Below are 26,923 nucleotides of genomic sequence, written 5' to 3' on the forward strand. Positions count from 1 at the left end.
GTTGATTTTACTTATCGAATGCTGAACTTTGTGCACTTATCTTTGTTAACAATAATAAAGTCTACAAGAATATCGCAGAACAGTGAAAAGAGTGCTATTAATATCTTCAATGTAAGGATAAGTAATAAGAAGAGATTTACAGAGAAAGGTAAAGCATACTGAAGCCACTTGTAAAAGGAACATAAACAGGGAGTAACCAAGGCTAAACAGATCGTCATGGCGCCTTAGATGCTTTGAATACCTCAAGTCAGATCGTGGATTGTGAATCCACTAATATGCAAGTTATAAACCTCTAGGAATAAACTGTGTACCTGTAGATTGAGCCATTTGGCAAGATCGAATCTAAAAAGTAATATAAGAATGAGTTTGATCAAAGTATTTCAGGGATCATAGGGATTATTATAACCTACCTCCAACCATATTGCACAGCCCTTCCCGATTTGACTGATCTCAGGTTCCTTTTTGAGCACCTTGCCGTTTTTTAACCAGATATACTAGCCTGCGTCTACCCCTATTAACCCCACTCTCGTACAAAGACGACACTCGGAATTGGCACGGAACTAGGAGATCCGTAGACAATGACAGCATCTGTACATTCGGATTCATGTAAGGAAATTTTCCTTCTGGCTGGAGAGAGTCTTGTCTTCTAGTAAGCGCCGAAGTTGTCTCAGTCGGGTCTCCGCATCAATAACCAGTGGTATTGGCATAGCCGGGGCGAGGACTTCGGTAGAACTGTTTATAATTATAGAAGTTCGTGTTGCAGGATATAAAACCAATATTAAAATATGATAGAAAGCTGTATATATTGAAGAATCTGAAGGTTAATAAAGGTATATAAAGATCTTGGCAGGTATTGGGAGCTGACGTAGTTAATGATTTCAATATCGAGCAAACCGTACCTCGCGAAAGACTCAATATCCTTGCAAATCGGCTTGACCAATATATCGAATGCGGGAACGAATCGAATCTGAGCCTACAGCTATGAAAGAAGCCCAGGAAGCGCAAAGCCAACGGTACCTGGAGTTCAAACTTTATATAGCTAAAACTATCTACGTATAAGTTGTAGACCTTTACATAGTCGGTTCTACTAAGGATACTCTCTAATTACCTTAGAGATTTATAGGATATTGAAAGGACTTCCTATTGTCGAATATTGAATGGCATAGAAGCAGAGTCTAACAGGAACACCTTGAATTGCTTGCTTGAATCTAGGTCTAGGGGGGACCTTGAACCTATATTTAACTCTATGGGCACACAAAGAATCTAGGTTCTTATAATCTAGTAATTAACTAACTAGGTAGGTTCTATCCTATAACAAGGATTCAAAGACCTTGCCACAAAACGGATGATTGACAGATCACCTGGCGTTCGCTTTGTACGCCGACACCTGCCGTTTGTTTCTCTTCTTGTAAAAAGAGTTAAGTAATAGGGTTCCTCGCATTATACAAAAGGCTGTTTAGTATAACTATAATTTATAATAGCTATTATCGTAGCGAGGACTTATCCTTTAAATAAAGAGTGAGTGTATATAGCTGTTGTGCTAATTCTATAAGGCTCTCTATATAAGGCTCTATATACTATAGAAGCTGCGGATAGCTATTTTTCTTATAGTCAAAATGAATTTTAATTAATAGTTATTACGAGGAGGGAACTAGAGGATCTAAATACACGATTCAAATGACGCGGTAAATAGCCTCCGTGGTCGTCGTTTTCGGCGTCATTTTCTCACATTCTATGTGTAAGTAAACTAGACACCATTTTGTACCGTGGCTTCTTGCATCCTACCTTAATCTGCTCCATGGCAATCCACTCAACCTTTCATGCTAGTTGATATATTCAATGTCGTTATTGGTGGAGGCGTATGTTATGAACTATGAAAGTGCTTACATCCGCTTAGTCTCCTCGGACTTCCATGCTTCCTTGTCCATTGAGAAACGATCCCTCTCATCTTCTTGGGACAAAACATAATATGTTCCTTGCATCCTTCGTTGCCACAGACGCCACAGACCCCCAATGAAAAGCGACAGTAGAACAACCGCAGCTCCTCCCGCCCATACCAAACTCTCCGGCCGCAGAATCTTCGATACAAGACCCCAAAACCCCGCTGGGCCTGGCAGTTCGTGTTCCCGAAACCCATGGAAACCCTGCGTATACTCCGGCGGAACGTGGGGCCACTTATCTACACCGTCTAGGATAGCCATTGCCATTCCATTATCCAGATGCATCTCGAAATGGCAGTGTAACAGCCACGCGCCTGGCGACGTAACCTGGTACCGCAGCACAACCCACATCGCTCCCGTGAACTCTGTCAGGAACGTGTCTCGGTATGGGGGATTCACCATGTTAAAGCTTTCGGGCTGGTCGGCCATTGCTTCTTCTACCGAGGAATAGTTCCACAGGCCTTGCCCCCCTCCAATCCGCCAGTATTTGTTCGCGTGTTTATGGACCGCGTGCGGGAAGTCGACTGGCCATAATGGTGAATGACCTACCTGCAGTACGATGTCTTGCCAGGTGCCGTTCTGGGTTCGGATGATCAAATCGTCATCATGGGCCTGCTCGGAATTGACGTTGTAAAGAAGGGGTTCGTAGGCTGAGCGGTCTGGGGGATATTTTTTCTTCCCACTCAGAGTAAATTCCCAAGTGGAGTTAGCCTTGCCCAAGTACAACACATGCATATCATCTCCGTGGGCAGCTGGAACTTTTCTCGGCCAAGGAGGCAGGTCAAGCTTGTCTAGGAAAACAGCATCTCGCATCGGCCAAGCGTTGTAATCGAAATAGGGCTTAGATATAGTCGTGACACCAAATCGGTCTGGTTTCTGACGGGCGTTGGGGTCTCCATTTTTGTATCGGAGGATCCCGAATGCTGCGATCATCTGGGAATATCCACCATCTGGGACACGGATCGAGTAGTCCATGGGCTTCTTATCCAGTCTGATCATGGCTGAATATCGCTCTCCGGCCCAAATCAGGAAGGTGTCTGCCCGGCGAGGCTCGATGTAATGGCCGTCGACTTCATAGATCCACATTTCGTGCTCATCGATTGTTGGCTGGAGGGTCTTGAATGTCGAGCCTCCGATCCAGTTCACACTCGCCCAGCGGTCTGCCGGGTCAACCTCGATTGCCTCTGTTGGACCGGAGTAGGGAACACAGCCTTCCTGGAGACCGGGCGGGATGGCGGACACGTTCCCGTCTGCGAGCCACGGACCTTCTGTCGATGGTACGAATGGGAAGCACCTATACGATAATCAGAGACATGAACTATACCGATGATGAATCTCCTGGCCGCTCACCCTTTGTCTGTGATAGTGTCATTCGGCCAGCTCTTGTGCATGAACGGGATCTGCTTGTCAATAAGCCATTGATGGCCAGGACAATAGACGCTCCCTTTGCCGTTGAGAAGAATACTATCGACGCAACTGATTTTATAAGTCAGTCGACTAGAAACGTACTCATATCAGTACACTGGAATCATACAAGATCTGCAGTCGGCTGTTTGCATCTGCTTCTTTATACTGGGTCGAGTTGTAGTAGTCCCAGTCAGAAAGCATCATGATGTGAGGATTGTTGCTTGCGCGCTCCATGGCAGCAATGTCCTCGGGATCTTCGCTGATCATTGCCCAGGGTCCAGCGGTGCCTGGCTTTCGGCTGCCTTCTGTGAGCTACATCCAACAATAGCAGAGAGAAAACAAACCGAATGAACAATGCACCATATAAGCCATCCAGCAGAGTAGCCCGAGAATGAGAGTGGTACCTGATTCTGTCAGTCTACTTCTGACTGGGTGTGTTTCTCATGACGACCTACCAGTATTGACCAGGGGGGTAGGCAGTAAAGCGATAGACGTAGCTCTCACCAGGCTCTATAGGCTTCTGACTCAGACCTGGAACTCCATCTGACCACGGCGTATCTTGCATCCTTCATTACACCATTAGCACCTGGCGAAATATCGAAGGTTGAATAGGTCTACTCACAAAATTCCATGCCAGTGGATTGTGGTGTTCTCATGCATGTAATTACGAACAACAATCTGTTCTTCGTCAGTCCTGCAGCCTCAATTGGCGAAAGATATGCCACCGACTTCAACGTCGTCGCCCTCGTCGAATATAAGCGTCGGAGATGGAAATTGACCATTTGTCTTGATCATCTGCCGAGATTGGCCGTTGGGAGCGCCCTCTTCCCAGGTGAGCACTAGCTCGCGTTGGACATGGGCGCCCAGGACGAGCAATACATTGCAGGCCAGCAGTAAAAGATAGGCCGGCATTGTGAAAGAATGGATAGCCTGATTAGTTCAGTTGCGGTTATGCCTGGTATTAATATCACGGTTGGGATACTTGGGGCTGAAGAACTCATTAAGCCCCGGTTCTTCGGGGACCGAAAACATTGCCAACCTCACTGCCACAATACTCGTACTCTTCGGATTGAAACAGTTACTGAGTGAAATTAATGTTATTTAATAGCGAAGTTGGAGTCGAAGAACATGTCGTACTCTGGTCATTCCAAGAAACAACGTCGATTACTATGGCAGAGGAAATCAAGCTGACTCCCCTGGAGACCTTCGCACAGGCAATCAGTGCCTCTGCGAAGACTATTGCAACTTACTGCAGAGACTCCGGTCATCCTCAACTGTCCGATGATAATTCTAGCGGCCTCACTGGGGATGTTCTCCCCCCTTCCGCACCACAGGCAGTCACCGCCGCCAGACAGACCATCTTGGAGGCATCGTACCGACTACAGCAATTGGTCACTGAGCCTAGCCAATACCTGCCGCGACTGACCGTTTACGTGAGTGTTGAACAATCTCCCATGAAAGATCAAACTAACGACAGAAAAGCCCCAGCACCTGGCTGCCTTACGCTGGCTGTGCCATTTCAGAATCCCGGAGCTCATCCCCGTGCAAGGCACCAGGACATACTATGAGCTGGCTACAGAAGCCAAAGTTCCTCTTCATCAACTGCAGAGCATTGCAAGAATGGCAATTACTGGGAGCTTTCTCCGAGAGCCGGAGCCCAATATCGTCGCCCACAGCAGGACGTCAGCCCATTTTGTTGAGAATCCTTCGCTCCGTGACTGGACACTATTCCTGGCAGAGGATACCGCGCCCATGGCGATGAAGCTTGTTGAGGCGACTGAAAAGTGGGGAGACACGAGGAGCAAGACAGAGACGGCCTTTAACCTGGCGCTGGGCACGGATCTGGCCTTCTTCAAGTATCTTTCCAGCAACCCGCAGTTCACCCAGAAATTCTCGGGATATATGAAAAATGTGACAGCGAGCGAGGGTACTAGCATCAAACATCTCGTCAACGGATTCGACTGGGCGAGCCTCGGAAATGCGATCGTGGTTGATGTACGTCTTCAATCGTCGTTTACTCCATACCGATCCCATACTGATGTGATATTCTACAGGTTGGCGGTTCTACTGGTCATGCAAGCATTGCTCTCGCGGAATCGTTCCCCGATCTGAAATTCATCGTGCAAGACCTGCCCATGGTGACATCTACCTCGAAGGACAATCGCGAAAAGACCCCTCTCCCAGAGACGGTCGCTTCCCGCATCTCCTTCGAGAGCCATGACTTCTTCAAGCCTCAGCCGGTGCAGAATGCGGATGTCTATCTTCTTCGCATGATTCTGCATGACTGGTCATTCAAAGAAGCAGGCGAGATCCTTGCCAATCTAGTACCGTCCGTCAAGCAGGGTGCTCGGATCCTTATTATGGACACTGTGCTTCCCCGTCATGGTACTGTCCCCGTAACTGAGGAAGCGTTGCTTCGTGTGCGAGATATGACGATGATGGAGACATTCAACAGCCATGAGCGGGAGATTGACGAGTGGAAGGACCTGATTCAGGGGGTGCATACTGGGCTTCGGGTGCAGCAGGTCATTCAGCCGGCGGGGAGCTCAATGGCGATCATTGAGGTTGTTCGGGGATGACGAGACTCATCACGTATTGGTACCTTTCCCTTGGGCTGCGCAAAATCCTACATATTGAGCTGTAAGGCTGTGTGGCACACATGGGGTAGATGGATAAACGAGGAGTTTAGTTTTCGGACCCCGAAAGCGATCTGCGGATCGACTCATGTTTTGATCTCATGTCAGCATCTAGAGTAAGTATCTAGAGTACTTCTGATTGCTATAGTACATGAAACCATGATATTCCTACCTATGGATCCGGAAGCAATCTAAGTAGTTCTGATCGGTCTTTTCCTTCCGTTACCACGATGTTTATGACCCAGATCGTGTTCGGGATAGCCCCGACCCTTCTCAAGACCTTCTCCCACCTCACTGCCCTCGATCTCTGGCGACCATCCGCACCCTACGTGTTCGATCCTGTCACGAGTAGCACCTACCTAGGGACTATAGCCGATGGGGTCGAGGAGTTCCTTGGGATCTTCTACGGCCAAGACACGGGTGGATCGAACCGTTTCGCACCCCCAAAGCCCTATATTCCCTCCCGCCACAGTTTCATTAATGCGAGCACGGCGGGCGCCGCATGTCCCCAGCCCTATGTTCCTCTGCCAGCCGATCCATATACCGTTCTCACCAATGTATCAGAGGACTGTCTCAGCCTGCGCATTGCGCGACCAGAAAATACGAAGTCTACTGCGAAGCTGCCCGTGATGGTTTGGCTGTATGGAGGTGCGTACAACAGATTACCCACTGATCTCCAGTGGGAGACATGAAGACCGCTAACTGAAATGACAGGAGGAGCTTCCGTCGGAACAGCCTATGATGTATCGTATAATCCTGTCGGACTGATCCAGCAGTCCGTGGTGAATGGGAGTCCAGTGATCTACGTCGCTATCAACTACCGGGTAAACCGTACGCAGACCGATAGTCACTTTTAAAATTCATATCTAACAAGCCTTCAGTTTTTGGACATGCCTTCTCGGACGCTCTTCTAAAGTCCAAGTCCACGAATCTGGCTATGCAAGACCAACGTCTTGGGATCGAATGGATCAAGAATCATATTTCTGCGTTCGGAGGCGATCCAGACAATATCACCCTCTTCGGAGAAGACGAGGGTGCAACGTACATCGCTCTTCACATTCTCTCAAACCATGAAGTGCCATTTCATAGAGCAATCTTGCAGAGTGGAGCCGCCATAACGCATCACGATGTCAACGGGAATAGATCCGCGAGGAACTTCGCGGCCGTCGCGGCCAGGTGCAATTGTCTCTCTGATGGCGACCGACAGGTAGACTCCCAAGACACAGTTGACTGTCTCCGACGAGTTCCTATGGAAGATCTAGTCAACGCAACGTTTGAAGTCGCGCACTCTGTTGATCCCGTGAACGGGTTCCGCGCATTGTACGTCCTCTTACACTTTCCCTCTCACAAATGCAAGCAAGACTAACAGCCCCAGTATGCCCGCCGTAGACGGCTACATGATACCGGATGAGCCATCCAACCTTCTTTCAAGAGGCCAAGTACCAGCCAATATATCTATCCTAGCAGGATGGACGCGCGACGAAAGCTCCATGTCCGTCCCAACGAGTATCCGCACCGCAGCCGACGCTGCCTCCTTCATCTCAACCCAATTTCCGTTATTGAACGCCTCAACTATCCACCACTTTCTCACATCTCTCTACCCCGAATCGGACTTTACCACCAACAGTCCATCTTCACCGGAGAAAGTTACGCCCGCCTGGCGCGCGACATCAGCTCTCCACAGAGACCTTACCCTTACGTGCCCGACTATCTTCCAAGCATGGTCCCTGCGCCTCTCATCCAACTGTACAACTCCGGTGTATCTGTACGAACTGCGTCAAAGTCCCTTCGCGACAGCTCTCAACAACAGTGGTGTGGGATACTTGGGCATCGTACATTTCTCGGATGTACCGTATGTCTTTAATGAGTTGGAAAGAACATACTACATTACTGACCCGGAGGAGAATAAGCTTGCTCAGAGGATGAGCGCGAGCTGGACTGCTTTCGCAAGCGGTGCTTTCCCTCTTTGTGAACGGTCTGAGAGATCATTGGGGAGATGGGAGGAGGCGTATGGGGGGGACAGGGTTTGTAGGGATCGAATGCCAGAGCATGTACGGGTGAAAGGTATTGGGGATAATGGCGACCAGGATGATGGGGATGAGATAGGGAAGCTTATGGCAAGGTGTGGGTTTATTAATCGGTTGGAGTACTAGGATGATCGAGGGTCCTGGGAGACTAGGTACTTACTCAGTCCACGTGGAATCTCCGAGTGAGGGTAGAGGAGATTCCGTCTTGGCCCTGGGATCTGGTTTTTGAGTGAACAATGCCACGTCTATATGAGGAGGTCGATGGAAGTTGCAAATTCGGAGCAAAGACAGTAAGTATACAGGCATAATAATAATAATCGGTCCTGTTAGTGGCGGGCCAGTTCTGCCGGTCCATTACCCCTGAGTACCTTACTGTCTGTACGTACTTAGCTTAGCTACCCAAACTCGAGTCCAACGAAGAATACTTCGTCCACAATGGAACTGTTCGTTTCCTCGGAGGGATGCTTGCACATTTGCGTCCCGATCCCATTGGGATGTGACGGATACCTTCTAGCTGGGTACTTCCTATGGTCGATATCAGCTGGTTCGGGCACTTAAACTTATTCTCCAAAGCCGAAGGAACTGTACTCGAAATGGATCTAAAACAGCGCTGCCCCGTTTCCCGACCCGACCAGACCCTTCGCGGCATGCTTCAAGGCATACCTAGGTAGGGCGTAATCAATGTTTCAATGGTGTTCTGTTCTATTGGATCCCTTCACCTGACTTCGAACCCTGATTGGGTTGACGGTGTCCGAAAAACCCGCATGGGGGCCAAAGCCGGTAGAATCGATCTGATATCGGCTGGGTAATGGATGGTTGGAGATGGAAATATATATGTTTAGTCGCTTAAGTCCTTTATGGTCCACAAAATACCTAGCGGATACATTATTATATGATTGGCCAAAATGGCAAGTATGCAAGAAGTCGATGCGCTCGTGGTCGGTGCTGGATTCGGCGGCTTGTGGATGACAAACAGGTACGTGTTCAGCCTTGTTGCGAGGAGATGTATTTCAGAGTTGATAGCGTTGCGACAGACTGAAAGAGGCCGGTCTAAATGTCCTCTGCGTTGAGAAAGCACCTCAAGCAGGCGGAGTCTGGTACTGGAACTGCTACCCCGGCGCCCGGGTAGACAGTCGCTACCCTGTCTATCAGTATTCCGACGAGTCGCTCTGTAAAGACTGGAATTGGAGTGAACTTTTCCCAGGGTACGAAGAGATCCGCAAGTACCTCTCCTACGCGGTCGACAAGTGGCAGCTAAACAGCCACATCCGGTACAATACAACAGTGACAGGTGCACGCTTCGACGAGTCGGACCACAAATGGACCGTTGAAGGTATTAATGGCTCACATGGGACGATACGCATCCGGTGTCGTTGGTACATCCTTGCCCTAGGGTTTGCCTCAAAGCCATACATCCCCGACTTCGAGGGTCTCAACCGCTTCCAGGGTCCCTGCTTCCACTCCTCGGCGTGGCCACAGGAAGGAATCGACCTGAAAGGCAGACGCGTCGCCGTCGTTGGCACAGGTGCAAGCGCTGTGCAGATCATCCAGACCATTTCCAAAGAAGTCGGCCACTTGACCGTCTACCAGCGGACCCCGTGCACTGCCATGCCAATGAGACAGCAGTCCCTGACACCCGAATACCAGGACAATTTCAAAGCCTCCGGCGAGATGGCAGCCACGATGCGTCGTACAAAGTACGAGAGATTTGGTGGCCAAGACGTGCAGTTTGTTAGCCGTCGCTGGCACGAAGATACCCCTGAGCAACGGCGTGCAGTGTTCGAGCAAGCCTGGCAGAAGGGCGGATTCCACCTGCTCCTATCCACCTACTTCGAAGTCTTCGACGACGTGGAGGTGAACCACGCCGCATGGCGATTCTGGGCCGAGAAGTCGCGCGAGCGCATCCATAACACCAAATACAAGGACATCCTAGCCCCGCTAGAAGCGGTCCACGCCTTCGGAGGAAAACGTACCCCGTTCGAACAAGATTACTTCGAGGCCTTTAACCGTCGTAATGTAGATCTAATCGATATGAAAGCGTCACCAATTCTCTCCTTTGCGGAGAAAGGCATCATAACCCAGAACGAGGGCTTGCAGGAATTTGATGTAATCATTCTAGCGACTGGCTTCGACACAAACACTGGCGCCCTAACATCCATCCATATCCAAGACACAGATGGCATCCTACTCAAGGATCGTTGGAGCTACGACGGCGTTATGACGACCTTCGGGATGTCGACTAGCAAGTTCCCTAACATGTTTTTCTTCTACGGGCCGCAGGCACCGACAGCTTTCTCGAATGGACCCTCGTGCATTGAACTACAGGGCGAGTTCGTCGAGGAGCTGATCCTCGATATGATCGGGAAAGGTGTAACGCGTGTCGACACGACTAGTGAGGCCGAGAAGAGGTGGAAGGAGTCGACTTTGTCGCTGTGGAACCAATTTGTGTTTTCTTCTACAAAGGGATTCTATACGGGGGAGAATATCCCGGGGAAGAAAGCTGAGCCGTTGAATTGGTACGTACTAGTCCTTGGTTTAGGTGTCTCAAAACGCTGATGTGTGATATAGGTTTGGGGGCTTTCCTCGCTATAGGAAGGCGTTGACGGAGTGTCGCGACGGCGGGTATAAGGAATATTCTCTTCGGTCTTTGCCTAAAGTTCCGGATCCAGAGCACAGGGGGTTGATTGATAAGGTGGCCGTTGTTACATCGGCCCAGCCGGTGGGAGCGTAATGCATCGTTATGGAAAGTTTCAGTGACTGGCTATCTCAATGAAGCGCCTTCTTTCCCCCCGCGCGCTTTGTCTTCTGTGGACGATAATTTACTCTGAGTTACAATTACATTCACTCGAGACTGAAGTGAGAGTAGGCCAATTGAAGGTGAAGAATTAGCCGGTGGACTCGAGGAGAAAGACAAAGCAGAGGAAATAAATCGACGAAACTGTATTATCACGGTTTGCAATCAATAGCTTAAGATACTAACGCAGGGCTGAATATTAGCATTTCAATATGAACTTGGCTTATTCGACACATAACCGCCATCCACAAGCAGAACCATCCCATTACAGTACGCCCCAGCTTTTGATGCCAAATATACAATGGTTCCCCCGATCTCCTGCGCATCCCCAAACCTCTCTTCTGGGGCCAGTGAAGCAGGCAGTCGACCTCCAGTTGCTTTGTAGAAGTTGCCCATCATGTCGGTGTTGAAATCTGCGTCCTGTCAGCACTGATGACCTTTCGATCTGGATAATGGCAAACATACATCCAGGGGCAATGACATTAACTCTGATCTTCCACGGGGCCAGATATGTGGCTAGATTCTTCATCATATGTGTCGCGGCCGCCTTACTCGCACCGTAGATGAACGCGGAATTGTCTCTACCGAATCCGCCCACGCTGCTCAACGTCACCACCTGGCTTCGCACGTACTCGATGCGCGCTTTGCCGGCTCCATTGCGCGCCTGGGAAGCCTTTGCCTCTTCCTCGCTCTTCTTGTTGCCTTTGTCCAAGAGCTCCAGAAAAGCGAAAGTCACCATCAGCGAAGCGGTGGTGTTGGTCTCGAAGACCGCCGCGTAGTCCGCGAAGGACTTGTGAAACCAGTAGTCACGCACTTTGGATATGTCCCATTTCGGCGTCGGTCGTGTGGCATGGGGTCCCAGGTTCGGTGTGGAGATTCCAGCGTTATTCACCAGGAGGTTGATATACCCATCCTTGGCGGCGATGTGGTCGACGACGCCTTGAAGGTCAGCATGCGAGGTAACGCTGCACTGGACCGGGTGGATGTTGCCATGGGTCTATCACAGATAGTCAGTACCATAGTGATTGCTTTGTGGACTTGGTTTGTCTTGAACCAACCGACTGCTTGGCTGCTTCTTGTAAGGGCTCGAGCCGTCGCCCGAGTATGTAGACTTTAGCCCCGTTGGCCTCGAGGGCCTTCGCCATCATCAGCCCAAGCCCTGTTCCTCCGCCTGTTATCACGGCCACACGGCCAGTGATGTCGAACAGGCTCGATGCGGTTAATGCTTTTCCATCCATGGTCTGTTCTGTTGTTGGTGCATCAAAGCAGTAAGAGAGGAAGATCCGTCCAAACGGGCGCGCTTTCTTCTACTCTGGATGGCCTTCCATATCTTGCCTCCCCCTCTCTCTCTCTCTCTGTTCTTCCATGGTAATTGTGCAGCTCCAAATGTTTTCGGATACCGACGTGAAGCTGAGATGGGAGAACATGTCGCGATCAGCCACTAAGTATCTACGTAGTCCTAGATAGAAAGCAAACACACTTAGAACATCGGTTGTTAGCACATGCAGCCACTGTCGATCCTCACACTCTAGAATGCTACCGTAGGCGACTAGGCCAACGGATGGATGACTTACTAAATAGACGACAATAAAACGACCAGCCAGTCGGGTTCATCCCAGAAATGAGCGATCGATCTCTCATTGCTGCATCGGACACCGAAGCTTTTCTCGTGGCTTCGATGAAGCTACCTAGGTAGCCATGGATATCGATCCTTGGGGGCTGAGACAGCTACAAACCCTGCACGAGAACACACGGAAGTACTAGCGACATAAACACATCAGGTCTCAGATTCTTGCTAGCCCCAAGATTGCAAAAGTACCACGTATGTTGACAGGCATCGCGTGAGAGCAGGACAACTTGTTCCTCTCGTTTCCACCCCCACGCCATCGTGTCTGGCACTTCAGATCGTATTCTGCTGCTGCTCGACTTTTCTCTCAGATCCGCTTGTGCTTCAAAACCACCGCAAGATGGCAGACGAGCAAAAGACCCCCTTGGAGAGCGGCCAGCAACCAGCAGTCGCACAACACACATCGACCGCTGAGCTGCAGACAGAAAAGCCCGGCCAGATGAATGGTAATGGAACAGCAGACAAGCCAGGCCCTCCAGGAGGCAAACCTTTTGGGCCTGGCATGGGCCCGCCTATACAGTATCCCACTGGATTCAAGCTCTACTCGATCATGACCGGGCTCTACCTCGCGAGCTTTCTCACGGCTTTGGTAGGTTGGCGCTCGATCACCGATCTGACGGACAGTGAAACTTATATCGGATGACAGGATCGTACCGTGTTGGTGGTCGCCATTCCCCAAATTACCGACCATTTCAACTCGATTGACGACATCGGTTGGTACGGCAGTGCATATCTGCTCACCTTTTGCGCCTTCCAGCTGTTGTTTGGCAAAATTTACTCGTTCTACAATCCCAAATGGGTCTTTCTGTCAGCTGTTTTGATCTTCGAGATCGGATCGGCCATTTGCGGTGCTGCTCCTAACTCCACTGCCTTGATCATCGGTCGTGCGATCGCGGGTCTTGGGTCTTCAGGGATTTTTGGTGGAAGTGTCATTATCACCTTCTTCACGGTCCCCTTGCATCAGCGACCGATCTACACTGGCATCGCCGGCGTCATATTCGCGTTGGCCTCCTCAGTCGGACCGCTCATCGGTGGTGGATTCACCAACAACGTGTCCTGGCGGTGGTGCTTCTATATCAACCTACCCGTTGGAGCCCTGACCGTGGTGACTATTCTGCTGTTCTTGAACCTGCCACCCGCTCGTAAGGCCGGGACACCTCTCCGTGAACAGTTACTGCAAATGGACCCACTGGGTAACCTTTGCTTAATTCCTGGTATCATTTGCCTTCTGCTTGCCATCCAATGGGGTGGCTCAACATATGCGTGGAGCAATGGTCGGATAGTTGCACTGTTGGTTTTGGCCGGTGTTCTCTTAATCGCCTTTGTGGGAGTCCAGCTGTGGCTGCAGGATAAGGGCACTATCCCTCCACGCGTGATGAAGCAGCGCAGCATTGCGGCTGGTATGGCATTCACGATCTGTGTGACCGCAGGCTTCATGTCTTTCAACTACTACCTCCCGATCTGGTTCCAAGCAATCAAAAATGCGTCATCCTTCCACTCGGGTGTGATGATGTTGCCCACAGTAATCTCATCAGGAGTAGCCAGCTTGGCCTGTGGATTCATCATTCATCGAGTTGGATACTACACGCCGTTTATGATCGGTGGCTCTGTGCTCATGGCGATTGGCGCAGGTTTGCTCACCACGTTCACGCCCACCACAGAGCACCCTAAATGGATTGGCTATCAGGTTCTATGGGCATTAGGATGCGGAATGAGTACGTTTCAGCCTCCTTTCTTTGCCCGCTGTATCTTTGTCGGCGGATACTAACTCGACCTCTGAGCAGGCATGCAGCAAGCCTCCCTGGCCGCCCAAACAGTGCTCCCGAAGCCTGACGCGCCAATTGGTATCTCGCTCATCTTTTTCTCACAATCATTAGGCGGTTCAGTATTTCTAGCGGTGGACGATTCCATCTACAGCAACCGGCTTGCGGCCAAACTGGGCAGCATTCCCAATCTGCCTCAGTCAGCGCTGACAAACACGGGAGCCACCAATATTCGCAACTTGGTGGCACCTCAATATTTGGGTCGTCTGCTTGGCGGCTACAATGACGCATTAATGGATGTCTTCCGGGTTGCGGTAGCCAGCAGTTGCGCGTGCGTAGTAGCTGCTGCCTTTATGGAATGGAAGAATGTCAGGGCGGCCAAGGCAGCTGGACCAGGTGGCCCAGGGGGTCCAGGGGGTCCAGGGGGTCCAGGGGGTCCTGAAGGCCTGAGGGGAGGAAACAAGGTATAATCGAATAAACCCCCAAATCCGGAAATATGCATGTATAGTAAGCAAGTAGCAAGGTTGTCTAAGATGTTATGTTATGGTCTCCTGGGTAGACAGGCGTACTATCAGGCCATTTGCAGTAATACGAAATAGAGATAGATTGATAGAAGACCATCTCCCACAATGGTTCTGAAAAGCCGATTGTCTAAATGATTGATATTGCTATATCACTAAAGAGATTGTAAGCTAGGTATACTTTATAGATACAGGGAAGGGCTAGTAAAAAAAGAAATAATAATAATAATTGATGAAAAGCTTCAGATTATGTCTTGTTCTGGTATTATTCTAGTGATTAACAGTAATGCTGATCTAGCTGACAAGCATTAAGGAGCTCCAATAAGCTCTAAGATGGCGGAGCATTCGTTAGGCGTAATAAACCTACTAACTAGTGATGCACTTCTCCGTATATAGTGAGACTATACGAACTATTACAGCCACGCATCAGAGAACCCCTAAGCTGCCTGGGGGCTCGACCCAGGATTATATGTATATGCAAGAATTACTCGGGGGGGTTTTGAATCCTACATTAGCCACCACATTCGACGACGGTAGGTTAACCACTGAGGGGTAGCCTATATAATCTCGTGTACAGGTGGGAGATAAGGATAGTTAGCGTGTAGCATGATTTCAAATTGCTTGATTCTTATCCAATTATTTGTATTAAACGTCCAATATAGTTGTAAAGTTTTGGAGGTTTCTTTCCATTAGGTAGGTATAATGTCGAAGGTCCAGGTAGACCAATTAGGAGTTCTGATCTTTGGATGGATGGTAACAAATGCTCTCCGACGTACCTAGTACCATATAGATGACTGAAGCGAACTCCTGCGAGGGTCGAATGATCCGACACAACGCGGAGTACACTGCGGGCTCATTGCTTGCATATCACTAGCAGCAGATGAATCACACGCGCTAATCCAGAGTAGGAGTTTCGTGTGATCCAGGCACTAAAAGCTCAGAACAGCAAGATATGTTGGAGAACAGTCTCCTACAGGATTACAGGATTTTCAATTATTTTATCAAATATACCGCGCAAAGGTAAAGATCTCAACCCTCGGTTACGCTCTAGGCTCTGTGGTCCAAAGTATAGGTAGGAGCTGCAGTAATGGGCTGGGCCAGAAGAGGATCGTCCTATCAGAGAAATATGACCTGTAGTTAGATCTCTACAAGGCGAAATTGCATCCGCTAGGGTAGTATCGCGCATGGCGGGAAGGATTTGGGGGCCATTTTAGTTCTCTTGAGATTGGAAGTGCCTAAGGACCGCTAGGATGTCCTATAATAGAAATAAGCATCCATCCTGTTAAAGCTGGTAAGGACTGAAATTGTCTATATGGCCGGTCTGTGCTGATCAACTCCAAGTCTCCCCTCCTCTTATCGATAGGTTCGTCTGGTTTATAGCGCTTGCTCCGCTAGTAAGTCGCCAGTCAAACCCTATCTCAACATGTCGTGGCAGGGTCATGAAGGCCCCAAGGTGAAGCTGCGGTCGGCATGCGACCGGTGCTCTGCGAACAAGGTCAAATGCACTCAGGAGAAGCCCGAATGCGAGCGTTGTCGTCTTCTGAGCTTGCCTTGCAACTATAGCCGTTCGATGCGGATAGGGAAACCACCCAAATCCCGACAGCGTGGATTGTCCAATATTGACCCGAAGACTCTCATGGGCGGGACTGTTACCAAAAAGCTCAGGCCGTGTCCGAGCGCGCCAGAGTCAGCGTGTAGAGGTTCATTCGAAGATGGAGATGGGGGCCCGTGGACAGAAACTATGACATTCGAGGAGATGTTATCCCGTCCCTCCCCACCTCCCTTTGCTGGACCGTCACACAATTCAAACCGTCCTACGAACATGGCTTCTACGAACCAAGATCAGTACTATCACGACAAAGGGAAACATGGCGAAACAATGGATGAGATGCTGCAGACGCTGGTCCCAGACTCAGTGCAGTTCATAGAGTTCCCCAACACAGCCCGGGAAGACCAGAAACAACATCCAGAACTCAGGTCGGAAGAAGAGTATAGTGATTATAGATCCAAGTCTCTCTTCGAGGAAGGCTTGGCACGCATCGCACCTGATTGTGCTGGGGGTATTATGGACGTCTTATATGGCGAAGAGGCCTTAGTGCAGATGCCCAATCTGCCCTCGAGTACGCATGAAGGAAGCTCAAATACCCATGTTACTTCATCCCACAACTGTACGAGAGCCGTGATGGAGAATCTAGCCAAGCTATACCAAGTATGCGCACCTGCTGGAGTAGAGAATGGTTCCCACCCCACAACCGACCAAGTACTCAAAGCAAACAGCGACGCCATGAAGGACGCTGCGGATCTTTTGGCGTGCCCGTGTGCCAAGGACTTCTGCTTTCCCATCATACTTGGCATCACAGCATGCAGAGTTCTGGCCTGGTATCAGGTCGTGATCGACATGTATGACCCGGAGATTCCCATGGCCACGATGCCAACGGCACGCGAGGACATCAAGCACTGTCCGATTGCATTTGGAGCGTATCAGCTGGATGAGGAGGTGAGCCAAGCAATGACCAGTCAATTCGTTCTACGAAACCTCCGTGCAATGACTCGATTTGTCAAGACCTATGTGGAGAACTTCTGCTCTGATATCAATAAGAACCGGCCAGGAAGCTGTAGCCTCATCTACCGCTCCCTGGGCACTTTTATGCAGACGCGGCTTGGAAATACCATTGAGCAACTGGAGGATCGGTTGGCTGCATTTGATGGCGAGTATACAAAGAACATCGGATAGCTTCGGGCACCGAAACAATATCTGCCTTTTATTGCTTCTCAATCAAGCAGTTAATGGATTCCTAAACCTTCCACACCAAAGTTGGGGCAACGGCTCCAGGGAGAGGAACGTCAAAAGGACGATGGCAGAATATTTATACCACGTGGAAACCCTCACTGAAACTTGATTTAGGAGTTGTTTGGATATAATCGACCTGTACAGATCTTCAATGACAGTTTGTCTTTCGGGGTCTCGTCTTCCTGCGCCTCGGGAATCCTCCGGGCCTGGGAGTTTTTGAGTAGCTGCTATTGACGTGGAGAAGGCACGGAGATCAGGAGAGAAAAATGCTACAGTCGAGATAAGGCAAGCAGGATATAGCTCACGACAAGATATAGTATATGAAAGAGCAACTAGAAACTGACTGGCAATCTGTAACGTACATGAACAATGATCCTCCATATTCTGGGTCCCTCCGATCCATATATAGGATTTGTATCTAAAACAATCCAAAAAGCCGATATAAAGGATTAGCAGCAGAAATAATAAGGCAAAAGAGGATCTATACCATCATAGCAGCCCAAGCGCATGTTCTAAACCCCTGCGGGGATATCAATCTACCCGAGTTGCATGCCCTAGGCAAATAATCATGTCACGGGTTCCCCGTGACACTATATAGATGACATCTGTATTCTGCTGTATCCAGACCTCTGTGCCGTAATATTAATAACTTGTAGATTTAATAAGAAAATAATATTTTCTTTCTCTAAGAGGGGCAAGTTACCCCTCACCTTAGACCCCGCTTGGTTTACTTTCTTGAGTATGAAATGCACAGACCGCGAGACGTGTCACATAATGATAACTATTAATAATTGACCACTCAATAATTTAAATCTCAAGTTTAATCTCTCTGAGGTTGAAGGATTTGTCTGTTCTAATCTCAAATTTATTACATTTCCCCTCCAATATGAGCTATTGAAAGACTCTTATAAACAAACACTATAGAAGCAAGGAGAGAATATAGAAAATAAAGTATAGAAAAGAAAGAAAGAAAGAAAGAAAAGAAAGAAAGAAAAGAAAGAAAAGAAAGAAAAGAAAGAAAAGAAAGAAAAGAAAGAAAAGAAAGAAAAGAAAGAAAAGAAAGAAAACACAAACTCGGAATCGTCTACACAATTCAACAGCATGTCTACTAGTGTACGTACTGCCTGCTTGAGAATAATCGTTCTTGATACTAAATTACTCGGTGTCTAGACTTGTGATTCATTGCCTGGTACTTCTACCCCAATGGCAATCTGCGGTATAGCCGTGAGACTGCCCGGTGGAATTTCCAACGATGCTCAGCTCTGGGACTTTCTCCTTGCCAAGCGCGATGCTAGATCACAAGTCCCCGGTAGTCGGTACAATATTTCGGGATACCACTCCGATTCGGGAAAGCACGGGACTTCAAAATCGAAGTATGGGTATTTTCTCGATGAATCTGTCGACCTCGGAACCCTCGATACCTCGTTTTTCAGCTTTACGAAGCTTGAACTGGAGTACATTGATCCCTGTCAACGTCAACTGTTGGAAGTTGTCCGAGAGTGTTTTGAAAGCGCCGGAGAGGTCAACTATCGTGGAAAGGATATCGGATGTTTTGTTGGCTCGTTTGGCGATGATTGGACCGAAAACCTTACACATGATGAACAAACATCGGCCAAGTATCCTCTGATGGTTGGAGGTGACTTTGCTACTCCAAATCGAGTCTCATACGAGTACAACCTTCATGGGCCAAGTGTGAGCATTCGAACGGCCTGCTCCTCGTCGCTCGTCGCGCTTCACTCTGCATGTTTATCGATCCAGAATGGAGACTGCTCAGCTGCCATTGTTGCTGGTTTCAACCTCATTCTCACCCCCACAATGACCATGATCATGTCGTCAAAGGGCGTACTTTCTGCTGATGGGTCTTCCAAATCATTTGATGCGGACGCGGACGGATATGGCCGAGGAGAGGCGGTCAATGCCGTATACATCAAGCCGCTCCATGACGCCATACGTGATGGAAACCCTATACGTGCCGTTATTAGGGGTACTGCTACAAATTCCGACGGAAAGTCGGCAGGTTTTACTGTACCCAGTGCTGATGCCCAGGAGGACGTCATTCGGAAAGCCTATAAAGCTGCTGGTATAAGTGACCTCTCCCAGACCGCGTTTGTGGAATGCCATGGCACAGGAACCACAGTCGGTGACCCTATAGAGGTTGCGGCAATTGCGAATACCTTTGGCGGCGATATGTACATTGGGTCCGTCAAGCCCAATGTGGGCCATTCTGAAGGTGCATCGGGGCTCACCTCTTTGATCAAGGCAGTGCTGGCTGTTGAGAACCGCACCATTCCACCTAACATCAAATTCAATACCCCAAACCCCAAGATTCCGTTTGAGGCTAAGAAAATCACTGTCCCTGTGGAGGCAACCCCATGGCCTTGGAACCGCTGTGTAAGAGCCAGTGTGAACAGCTTTGGAATGGGGGGCGTCAATGCTCATGTTATCATCGAGTCTGCCGATAATTTCACTCCACCAACCTCAGAAGTGATCGAAGAGCATGATTCAACCCCACAATTACTGTTATTCTCAGCGAACACGCAGGATTCCCTCGAAGCAATGATTCAACGGAACCTTGCTTATCTGAGGGAGAATACTGACTCTCTGCGTGATCTTGTATATACCATGGGTGCAAGGCGGGAACACCTTTCGTTCCGGGCTGCATCCATTGTACACAGCGACATGTCGGTTACTACAGCCTCGTTTGGAAAAGCTCCCTCAAGTCCACCGGACATCGTCATGGTCTTCGCGGGTCAGGGCGCTCAGTGGCCAGGCATGGGAGTTGAGCTTTTCAAGAGCAATGCCACCTTTCGAAGGTCAATTTTGGAAATGGATAGTGTCTTGCAGAGTCTGCCCGATGCCCCTGCCTGGTCGATCGCAGATGAAATCTCAAAGGAACACCAGACAAGCATGCTTTATCTATCCTCTTACTCGCAACCGATATGCACTGCACTTCAGGTCGCACTGGTTAATACTCTTTTCGAGCTCAACATCAGGCCCTATGCCGTCATTGGTCATTCGTCAGGGGAGCTTGCCGCGGCCTACGCTGCAGGTAGGCTCACTGCTAGCCAGGCTGTGACGCTCGCCTACTACCGCGGCATTGTGGCAGGAAAAGTAGCACAGGCCGGGTGTATGGCCGCGGTTGGAATGGGAGCGTCTGAGATTATCCATTTTTGAGACCAGGAGTGGTTGTCGCTTGTGAGAACTCTCCATCCAGTGTCACTATATCTGGTGATATCGATCAGGTGCAGTATGTGATGCAGGAAATATCTTTGGCACACCCAGAGATCCTGTGCCGGCAAATCAAGAGTGATACCGCCTATCATTCACATCATATGAAATCTGTCGGAGATACATATCATTCATTCATCAATCCCTTTTTCCGCGGTGAGACCGAGGTCAACTGTCAACCCGTCCACTTTTTTTCCACGGTTACTGGCGATGAACTGAGTGATGGAGATCATGTGGGACCCAAATACTGGCAACAGAATCTAGAGTCCCGGGTCTTGTTCCAAGGAGCTTTGGAAAACATCATTTCTCGCCAAAGAAGCCGCCATCTTTTATTTCTCGACGTTTCGCCTCATAGCACTCTCGCTGGCCCAATTCGTCAGACGCTGGAGCAAGCAGAAGTGGCCCATCCTTATGTCCCTTGTCTGATTCGTTTTAAAAACTGTGCTGAATCTTTCCTTTCTACCATTGGTCAACTGTATTCGCACAGGCAACCCCTTGATTTCAATATGCTCACCAACCCGGATCGAACTGCCAAAGTGCTCACCGATGTACCGACCTATCCATGGCAACATGGCTACTCCAATCTGTACACGACACGCCAAAATAATGAATGGCTATTCCGCAAACAACCGAAACACGAACTTCTGGGAACTCGAGTGGTTGATAGCACAGATAATGAGCCCTGCTGGAGAAATGTTCTTTATCTAGAACATGTCACATGGCTTCGGGATCACAAAGTCTCTGGCAATATTGTCTTTCCAGCGGCTGGCTATGTCATGATGGCTGGAGAGGCCGTGCGACAGATCGGCTCAACTGCGTCCGGATTCATCGTCCGCCAAATGGTTCTGGACACCGCAATGGTCCTGAATCAGTCAAACCCCACGGAGATCGTAACCTCCCTTCGGAAGCATCGACGGGATCGATGGTATAGCTTCACAATCAGTTCACACAACGGCGTGAAGTGGATTGAGCACTGTTACGGGGAAGTTGCCCAGGGTCATGACCTACCCTCCACGGCGAGCACACACAAAGAAAACCTCTCTCGGGATATCAACGTCTCCAATTGGTACAAAACCCTCAGTCGTGGGGGGGTTGAATTTGGACCTGCCTTTCAATGCGTCGAAAGCCAATCCTGCTCAGTCACCAGTAACACTGTGTCCGGAAGGATCGTATCTAAGGTGAATGAATCGACATACTATCCAGTTCACCCTACACAGTTGGATTCCGTTCTCCACATCGTATACGGTGCAATCTACAAAGGGTTCGACTGGCAGGTTGAATCATTGCCTGTTCCAACGAGTATAGGAGAAATTATGATTGGCGAATGTGTATCGGACTTAGATGTCACGATGTGGGCGGATGTCTCCAGAAATAGCAATATACTCGTTAACGGGGAGGCCTTTGGGTCTGATGGCTGTCTTTTGATACGCATCAAAGACATCGTTCTTCGACCCCTTGGGGCAAATCAGGCTTGTTTTGAAGAAGATGAATCCCACGCTGGAGCAAGGCTGCTTTGGAAACCAAGTATGCAATTCCTCAATCTTGCCGATCTTATTCAAACGCCGGTAAATTGGACGAAGCAAACGATGCTATTGAATGATTTTACTTCTTTGTGCATTGAACGAGCTCTCTGTCTTCTTCACGCGCAGGGTGTGTCTTCAAGCATCAGCCATCTCCAAAAATATCAGGACTGGCTCCAAAGACAGCCAAAACCAAGTTCTGAGCAAAGCATGGAATCATTGGTTGAGAAGATCCTAGCTACTTCGGCAGCACCCTGTGCCCGAGCAATGATTAAAGTATTGGACAACATTGTCCCGATCTGCAAAGGTGAAATCGATGCTTTAGAAGTCCTCATGGGTGATGATACACTTTACGAACTCTACAACTACCTCAATGAGGTTGACCGCACTCCACTTTTCGACTCTCTAGGTCACTACCAGCCGCAACAGCGAATTCTTGAGATTGGGGCTGGTACAGGAGGAACAACAGCAAAGATTCTTCCTCGGACGAAGTACTCGACATATACATTCACAGATATTTCCGCGGCCTTTTTTCCAGCAGCAAAAGACCGTTTTCAATGTCATGCGAACGTAGTCTACCGGACACTTGACATAACCAAAGACCCCTTGGACCAGGGTTTCGAACCAGAGTCGTTTGATCTGATTGTTGCAGCAAATGTTTTGCACGCCACACCGAATCTGTACGAGACGCTCAGCAACGTCCGCAAGCTCCTCCACCCGCGGGGGAAGCTATTGTTAGAGGAACTTTGTGGTGACGCTAAGTTCACCAATTTCATTGTCGGGGTTCTGCCTGGCTGGTGGGCAGGCGAGTCTGATGGCAGAGCAGACGAGCCCTACATCTCTCCCGACCGTTGGGACAGTATCCTGAAGGCTGCTGGTTTCAACCCTCTCGACGATGTTGCGTTTGATGCAGCACCGCCACTTCATAGCCTTGCATTCATGCTTGCAAGCCCTTCTTGTGTCCCTGAATCCCCATTGAAAAGAAACGTCACGTTGCTGTCTGATGTGACATCATCAGAAATTGCAGTACGAATGCAGAAGCAATTACTTTCTAGAGGGTATAGTGTCGGTGTTCAGTCACTCGATCAGTCTTTGATGGATGGGGAAGACGTCATTATTCTTGTCGATACAGTATCTCCTTTCTTCCATAACCTGGATAGTAGAAAGCTTTCTACCTTTCAGAACCTCCTACGTGAACTGCAGCGATCACATTCCGGGGCCCTTTGGGTGACCCGATCGATTCAGATAGACTGCAGGGATCCTCGATACTCACCTACTCTCGGCGTCGCACGCACGGTTCGCTCCGAATTTGGCCTGGACTTCGGGACATGTGAGGTCGACACTCTCAAGTACACGAGCATCGGGCTCGTCATTGATGTTTTCGAGGCGTTTCATGGCCGGCGTCATGGACAAAATGCCTACCCTGAATATGAATATGCCATTCGGGAAGACACAGTTCATATCGGACGATTATCTTCTTTCTCTGTCCAGGAGGAATTGAGGCGGATCCAAAAAGCGCATGTGGAAACCAAGGACAACAGAATATCTCTTGTGGCTGGGACAAGTGGGTTTGACTCTTTAGCTTGGCAGGCCGATGCAGGGCAGCAAGTTCAGTTACTGGGAGATGACGAGGTTGAACTTCAGGTAGACACTGCTGGTGTGAACTTCCTGGTACGTTGCTCATTTCAATTCCAAGGAGAAAGCTAATGGAACAAGGATATCTATACCTGTTTGGGCAATTTGGAAATGCCTTGTACGGGAATGGGTCTCGAGGCCGCTGGTATTGTGCTTCGGGTTGGTGCACAAGTTCAGGGCCTTAGTCCGGGTGACAGAATAGCTACATTTGGCCCTGGGGCCTTTGCAACGACAATGATACTTCCAGAATCACGCTGCATCAAGATCCCTGACTGTCTAACACTCCAAGATGCAGCCGTCATGCCTCTTGCGTTTGCCACTGCCCTTCACGGATTGTGTGACCTCGGAAATTTGCAAAAGAATCAGGTAATTGTGCCGTTGCCTTTGATAGATACACCACTGACTGGACGTGCAGACTGTTCTTATCAATTCTGCCTCCGATGGAGTAGGCCTTGCTGCTATCCAAATCAGTAAAATGATTGGAGCGACCATCTACGCCACTGTCATTGGCGAGGATAAAGTGGAATATCTTACAGCGTCGCATGGTATCCCGCGAGATCACATTTTCAATTCGCGCGATTCATCGTTTCTAGATGGAATAATGAGAGTAACTAATGGCCGTGGAGTTGATCTGGTTCTAACCTCACTTTCTGCAGACTTCATTCAGGCTTCCTGTGACTGTGTTGCTAACTTTGGTAAACTGGTCAACCTTTCTAAGCCGACTGCAGCCAACCAAGGACAATTTCCCATAGATTCCTTTCATCCTAACATGTCATACGCTTCCGTCGACATCATTGACTACATTAAGCGTAGACCAAAAGAGAGTAAACGGTACGTGATCACTTTCAGGCACTCGTACCAGCTTTGTCCTGCATGTAACTGACATGTGCGCGTTCCAGTCTGTTGGAGGAAATCGTGGAGCTTTATAAACAGGGACATATCCAACCTATTACCCCTGTGAAGACATTTACTGCGACGGATATCCGACAATGCTTTGATTACATGCAAAGCGGGCAACATATTGGCCAGCTGAGGCTCTCCTTGAAATCACAAGATACGTTCATTGAGGCGGTTTGCTCTCCCAAGACCATGATCTTCCAAAGTGATGCGTCTTACCTCCTCGTCGGGGGGCTTGGAGGGTTGGGTGCTGAGATAGCAAGGTGGATGGCTGAGCATGGTGCCAGAAATCTCATCTTCTTGTCTCGAAGTGCCGATGCAGAGTCTAATATCAGACTATTCCGTGAACTGGAAAGTCAAGGCTGTTCCGTGCAAGCAATCAAGGGAAGCGTCTGCAACGCATCTGACGTTAAGAGAGCCATTTCAGCCGCCAGGATCAAATTGAAAGGCATTTTTAATATGTCCATGGTGCTACAGGATGCATCGTTGCTCAAAATGTCATCTGATGAATGGAACGCTGCAACCGGTCCAAAGATTCAAGGCACTTGGAATCTGCACGACGCAAGCTTGGACCAGGATCTTGACTTTTTCCTCCTTTTCAGCTCAATGGGTGGTATTCTTGGAATACCTGGACAGGCCAATTATGCCTCTGCGAACACCTTCATGGATGCGTTTGTGCAATTCCGCCATAGCTCCCATTTGCCTGCTTCTGTCATTGACATTGGTGAAGTCCAAGGTATTGGACATGTCGCCAATAACCCGGAGATTTTGAATCGACTCAAATTGCTCGAATGTGCCCGCATGAGCCAAAAGGATCTGTTCCACGCCATCACAATTGCCATATCTCATAGCCTTCCTCCACAAACCCTGGATTACAGCCGTTACGAAAACCCAGCGCAATTCATCACTGGGCTGAGAGACACCACTGGTATGCTGGACAGCACCGGCGGAAAGTCCATGTTGCTGGATAGTCGCCTAGCTGCTTATGTTGGCAATTCTGCTGCTGTCACCGCACCCACGGAGACGAAAACTTCGGCGAACAAACTCAACAATTTCGTGTCTTCAGCTGCCACAGACTCTGCCATTCTTTCAGAACCCTCGGCGACGCAATTTGTTAGCTTGGAGATCGCAAGATGGGTATTCGACCTTCTCATGAAACCGGTGGACGATGATTCAGAGATTGACCTTTCTCGCTCCCTCGTTGATGTCGGACTTGACAGTCTGGCTGCTGTCGAGATGCGGTCTTGGTTAAAATCCTCTCTGGGGTTGGACATTAGCGTTCTGGAAATCATGGCATCCCCCAGTCTGGCTGCGATGGGTGAGCATGTTATAAGAGAGCTGGTTAGAAAGTTCGGGGGAGACAACAAAAATTGAGAGGGTAGATAGCGTCATGTGAAATTCTTATAAGGTACTTATAATTCGAAACAAGTGGTTTCTTGATTCAATCGCTCCTAAGACATTTATGCCTAGAATCCGCCTTCTACGTCAGTCAGTCATGTATTCTATCGTAACTCATCCGACAGCTAGAAAGTGGTTGCCAGCTCATTAGGCGACTATTTCAAAACCTTCGCAGGTCAACTTTCTGATCGGTCGTCCTTGAATAAAAACGTAAGTAACTTAACTAATTCTCTGCCTATAGTCGAGATCTTAAGCCGACCCTCTACGTGAGGATTTAGCTTTTTTTTCCCTTTCATATTACCTTATTAGTATAACTTCAGGAACTTCTATATGTATTCTCCGATTAGCCTGGTCATATTTGCGGACAGCCAAGCAGCGCTAAAAGCTCTCCGAAGACCTCGCACGGTATAAGGGTTAAAAAATGCCGATTGTGCTCATGAAACATTTTCCTACATCTTGATTCAATTCTAAACGGCCAAGTCTCCCTTGACAAACATCCCGATTGCTGAGATAATTATAGAGGAGTTAATCTAAAACTTTCTATATGAGATAGGACGATATGTCGCTGATTACTCCTCTGGGCTTCAGGCTTAAAGTCTAGAATTAGAATCTGCATCTCATCCCTTGAACGACGTCCGGATAAAATCCAGTCCTCGGGACATGTCCCTCGGAATATCAAAGGCAGAGTGCTGATGCCAGTGTCAATTAATCCCCGACAAGCGAATAGGCCCCGAATGCA

The 26,923-nt window shown here is 48.9% G+C and overlaps 8 protein-coding genes across 8 annotated transcripts; 6 read left to right on the top strand and 2 right to left on the bottom strand.

Annotated features, from left to right (window-relative positions):
* Positions 1–1,537: 1,537 nt before the first annotated feature.
* C8Q69DRAFT_480050 (conidial pigment biosynthesis oxidase) lies at positions 1,538–4,314 on the bottom strand. The gene is made up of 7 exons (XM_028631496.1): positions 4,077–4,314; positions 3,970–4,025; positions 3,803–3,913; positions 3,692–3,751; positions 3,475–3,645; positions 3,291–3,416; positions 1,538–3,234 (listed from the first exon to the last, which is right to left on the bottom strand). Exons 1-7 carry the CDS (start codon positions 4,257–4,259, stop codon positions 1,884–1,886), a joined length of 2,058 nt encoding a protein of 685 aa, XP_028481812.1. The 5' UTR covers positions 4,260–4,314; the 3' UTR covers positions 1,538–1,883.
* Positions 4,315–4,516: 202 nt separating this feature from the next.
* Positions 4,517–5,926, top strand: C8Q69DRAFT_488617 (O-methyltransferase-domain-containing protein; the record flags this gene model as incomplete). Its single annotated transcript, XM_028632058.1, has 3 exons — positions 4,517–4,780; positions 4,830–5,342; positions 5,402–5,926. 3 exons carry the CDS (start codon positions 4,517–4,519, stop codon positions 5,924–5,926), a joined length of 1,302 nt encoding a protein of 433 aa, XP_028481813.1.
* Positions 5,927–6,213: 287 nt separating this feature from the next.
* On the top strand, positions 6,214–8,136 carry C8Q69DRAFT_510289 (Alpha/Beta hydrolase protein; the record flags this gene model as incomplete). The annotated part of the gene is made up of 4 exons (XM_028633176.1): positions 6,214–6,631; positions 6,698–6,814; positions 6,865–7,303; positions 7,359–8,136. The coding sequence occupies 4 exons, from the start codon at positions 6,214–6,216 to the stop codon at positions 8,134–8,136; spliced, it is 1,752 nt and encodes a 583-aa protein (XP_028481814.1).
* A 716-nt stretch (positions 8,137–8,852) lies between these two features.
* Positions 8,853–10,947, top strand: C8Q69DRAFT_480056 (cyclohexanone 1,2-monooxygenase-like protein). Its single transcript, XM_028631497.1, has 3 exons — positions 8,853–8,986; positions 9,045–10,526; positions 10,579–10,947. The coding sequence occupies exons 1-3, from the start codon at positions 8,916–8,918 to the stop codon at positions 10,739–10,741; spliced, it is 1,716 nt and encodes a 571-aa protein (XP_028481815.1). The 5' UTR covers positions 8,853–8,915; the 3' UTR covers positions 10,742–10,947.
* Positions 10,948–12,338, bottom strand: C8Q69DRAFT_480057 (short chain dehydrogenase/reductase). Its single transcript, XM_028631498.1, has 3 exons — positions 11,863–12,338; positions 11,270–11,801; positions 10,948–11,217 (listed from the first exon to the last, which is right to left on the bottom strand). The coding sequence occupies exons 1-3, from the start codon at positions 12,040–12,042 to the stop codon at positions 11,012–11,014; spliced, it is 918 nt and encodes a 305-aa protein (XP_028481816.1). The 5' UTR covers positions 12,043–12,338; the 3' UTR covers positions 10,948–11,011.
* Positions 12,339–12,870: 532 nt separating this feature from the next.
* C8Q69DRAFT_488624 (putative MFS transporter) lies at positions 12,871–14,664 on the top strand (the record flags this gene model as incomplete). Its single annotated transcript, XM_028632059.1, has 3 exons — positions 12,871–13,020; positions 13,078–14,146; positions 14,216–14,664. 3 exons carry the CDS (start codon positions 12,871–12,873, stop codon positions 14,662–14,664), a joined length of 1,668 nt encoding a protein of 555 aa, XP_028481817.1.
* Positions 14,665–15,930: 1,266 nt separating this feature from the next.
* On the top strand, positions 15,931–17,470 carry C8Q69DRAFT_105452 (hypothetical protein). The gene is made up of 2 exons (XM_028625058.1): positions 15,931–16,006; positions 16,057–17,470. Exon 2 carries the CDS (start codon positions 16,139–16,141, stop codon positions 17,447–17,449), a length of 1,311 nt encoding a protein of 436 aa, XP_028481818.1. The 5' UTR covers positions 15,931–16,006; positions 16,057–16,138; the 3' UTR covers positions 17,450–17,470.
* Positions 17,471–18,709: 1,239 nt separating this feature from the next.
* C8Q69DRAFT_515060 (KR domain-containing protein) lies at positions 18,710–26,160 on the top strand (the record flags this gene model as incomplete). Its single annotated transcript, XM_028633353.1, has 12 exons — positions 18,710–20,633; positions 20,666–21,730; positions 21,767–21,912; positions 21,952–22,386; positions 22,423–22,632; positions 22,675–22,870; positions 22,907–22,953; positions 22,984–23,131; positions 23,168–23,709; positions 23,845–23,925; positions 24,305–24,720; positions 24,789–26,160. 12 exons carry the CDS (start codon positions 18,710–18,712, stop codon positions 26,158–26,160), a joined length of 6,582 nt encoding a protein of 2,193 aa, XP_028481819.1.
* Positions 26,161–26,923: the final 763 nt, after the last annotated feature.

This window comes from Paecilomyces variotii (genome assembly GCF_004022145.1).
Source record: "Paecilomyces variotii strain CBS 101075 chromosome Unknown C8Q69scaffold_14, whole genome shotgun sequence".
Lineage (NCBI taxonomy): Eukaryota > Fungi > Ascomycota > Eurotiomycetes > Eurotiales > Thermoascaceae > Paecilomyces > Paecilomyces variotii.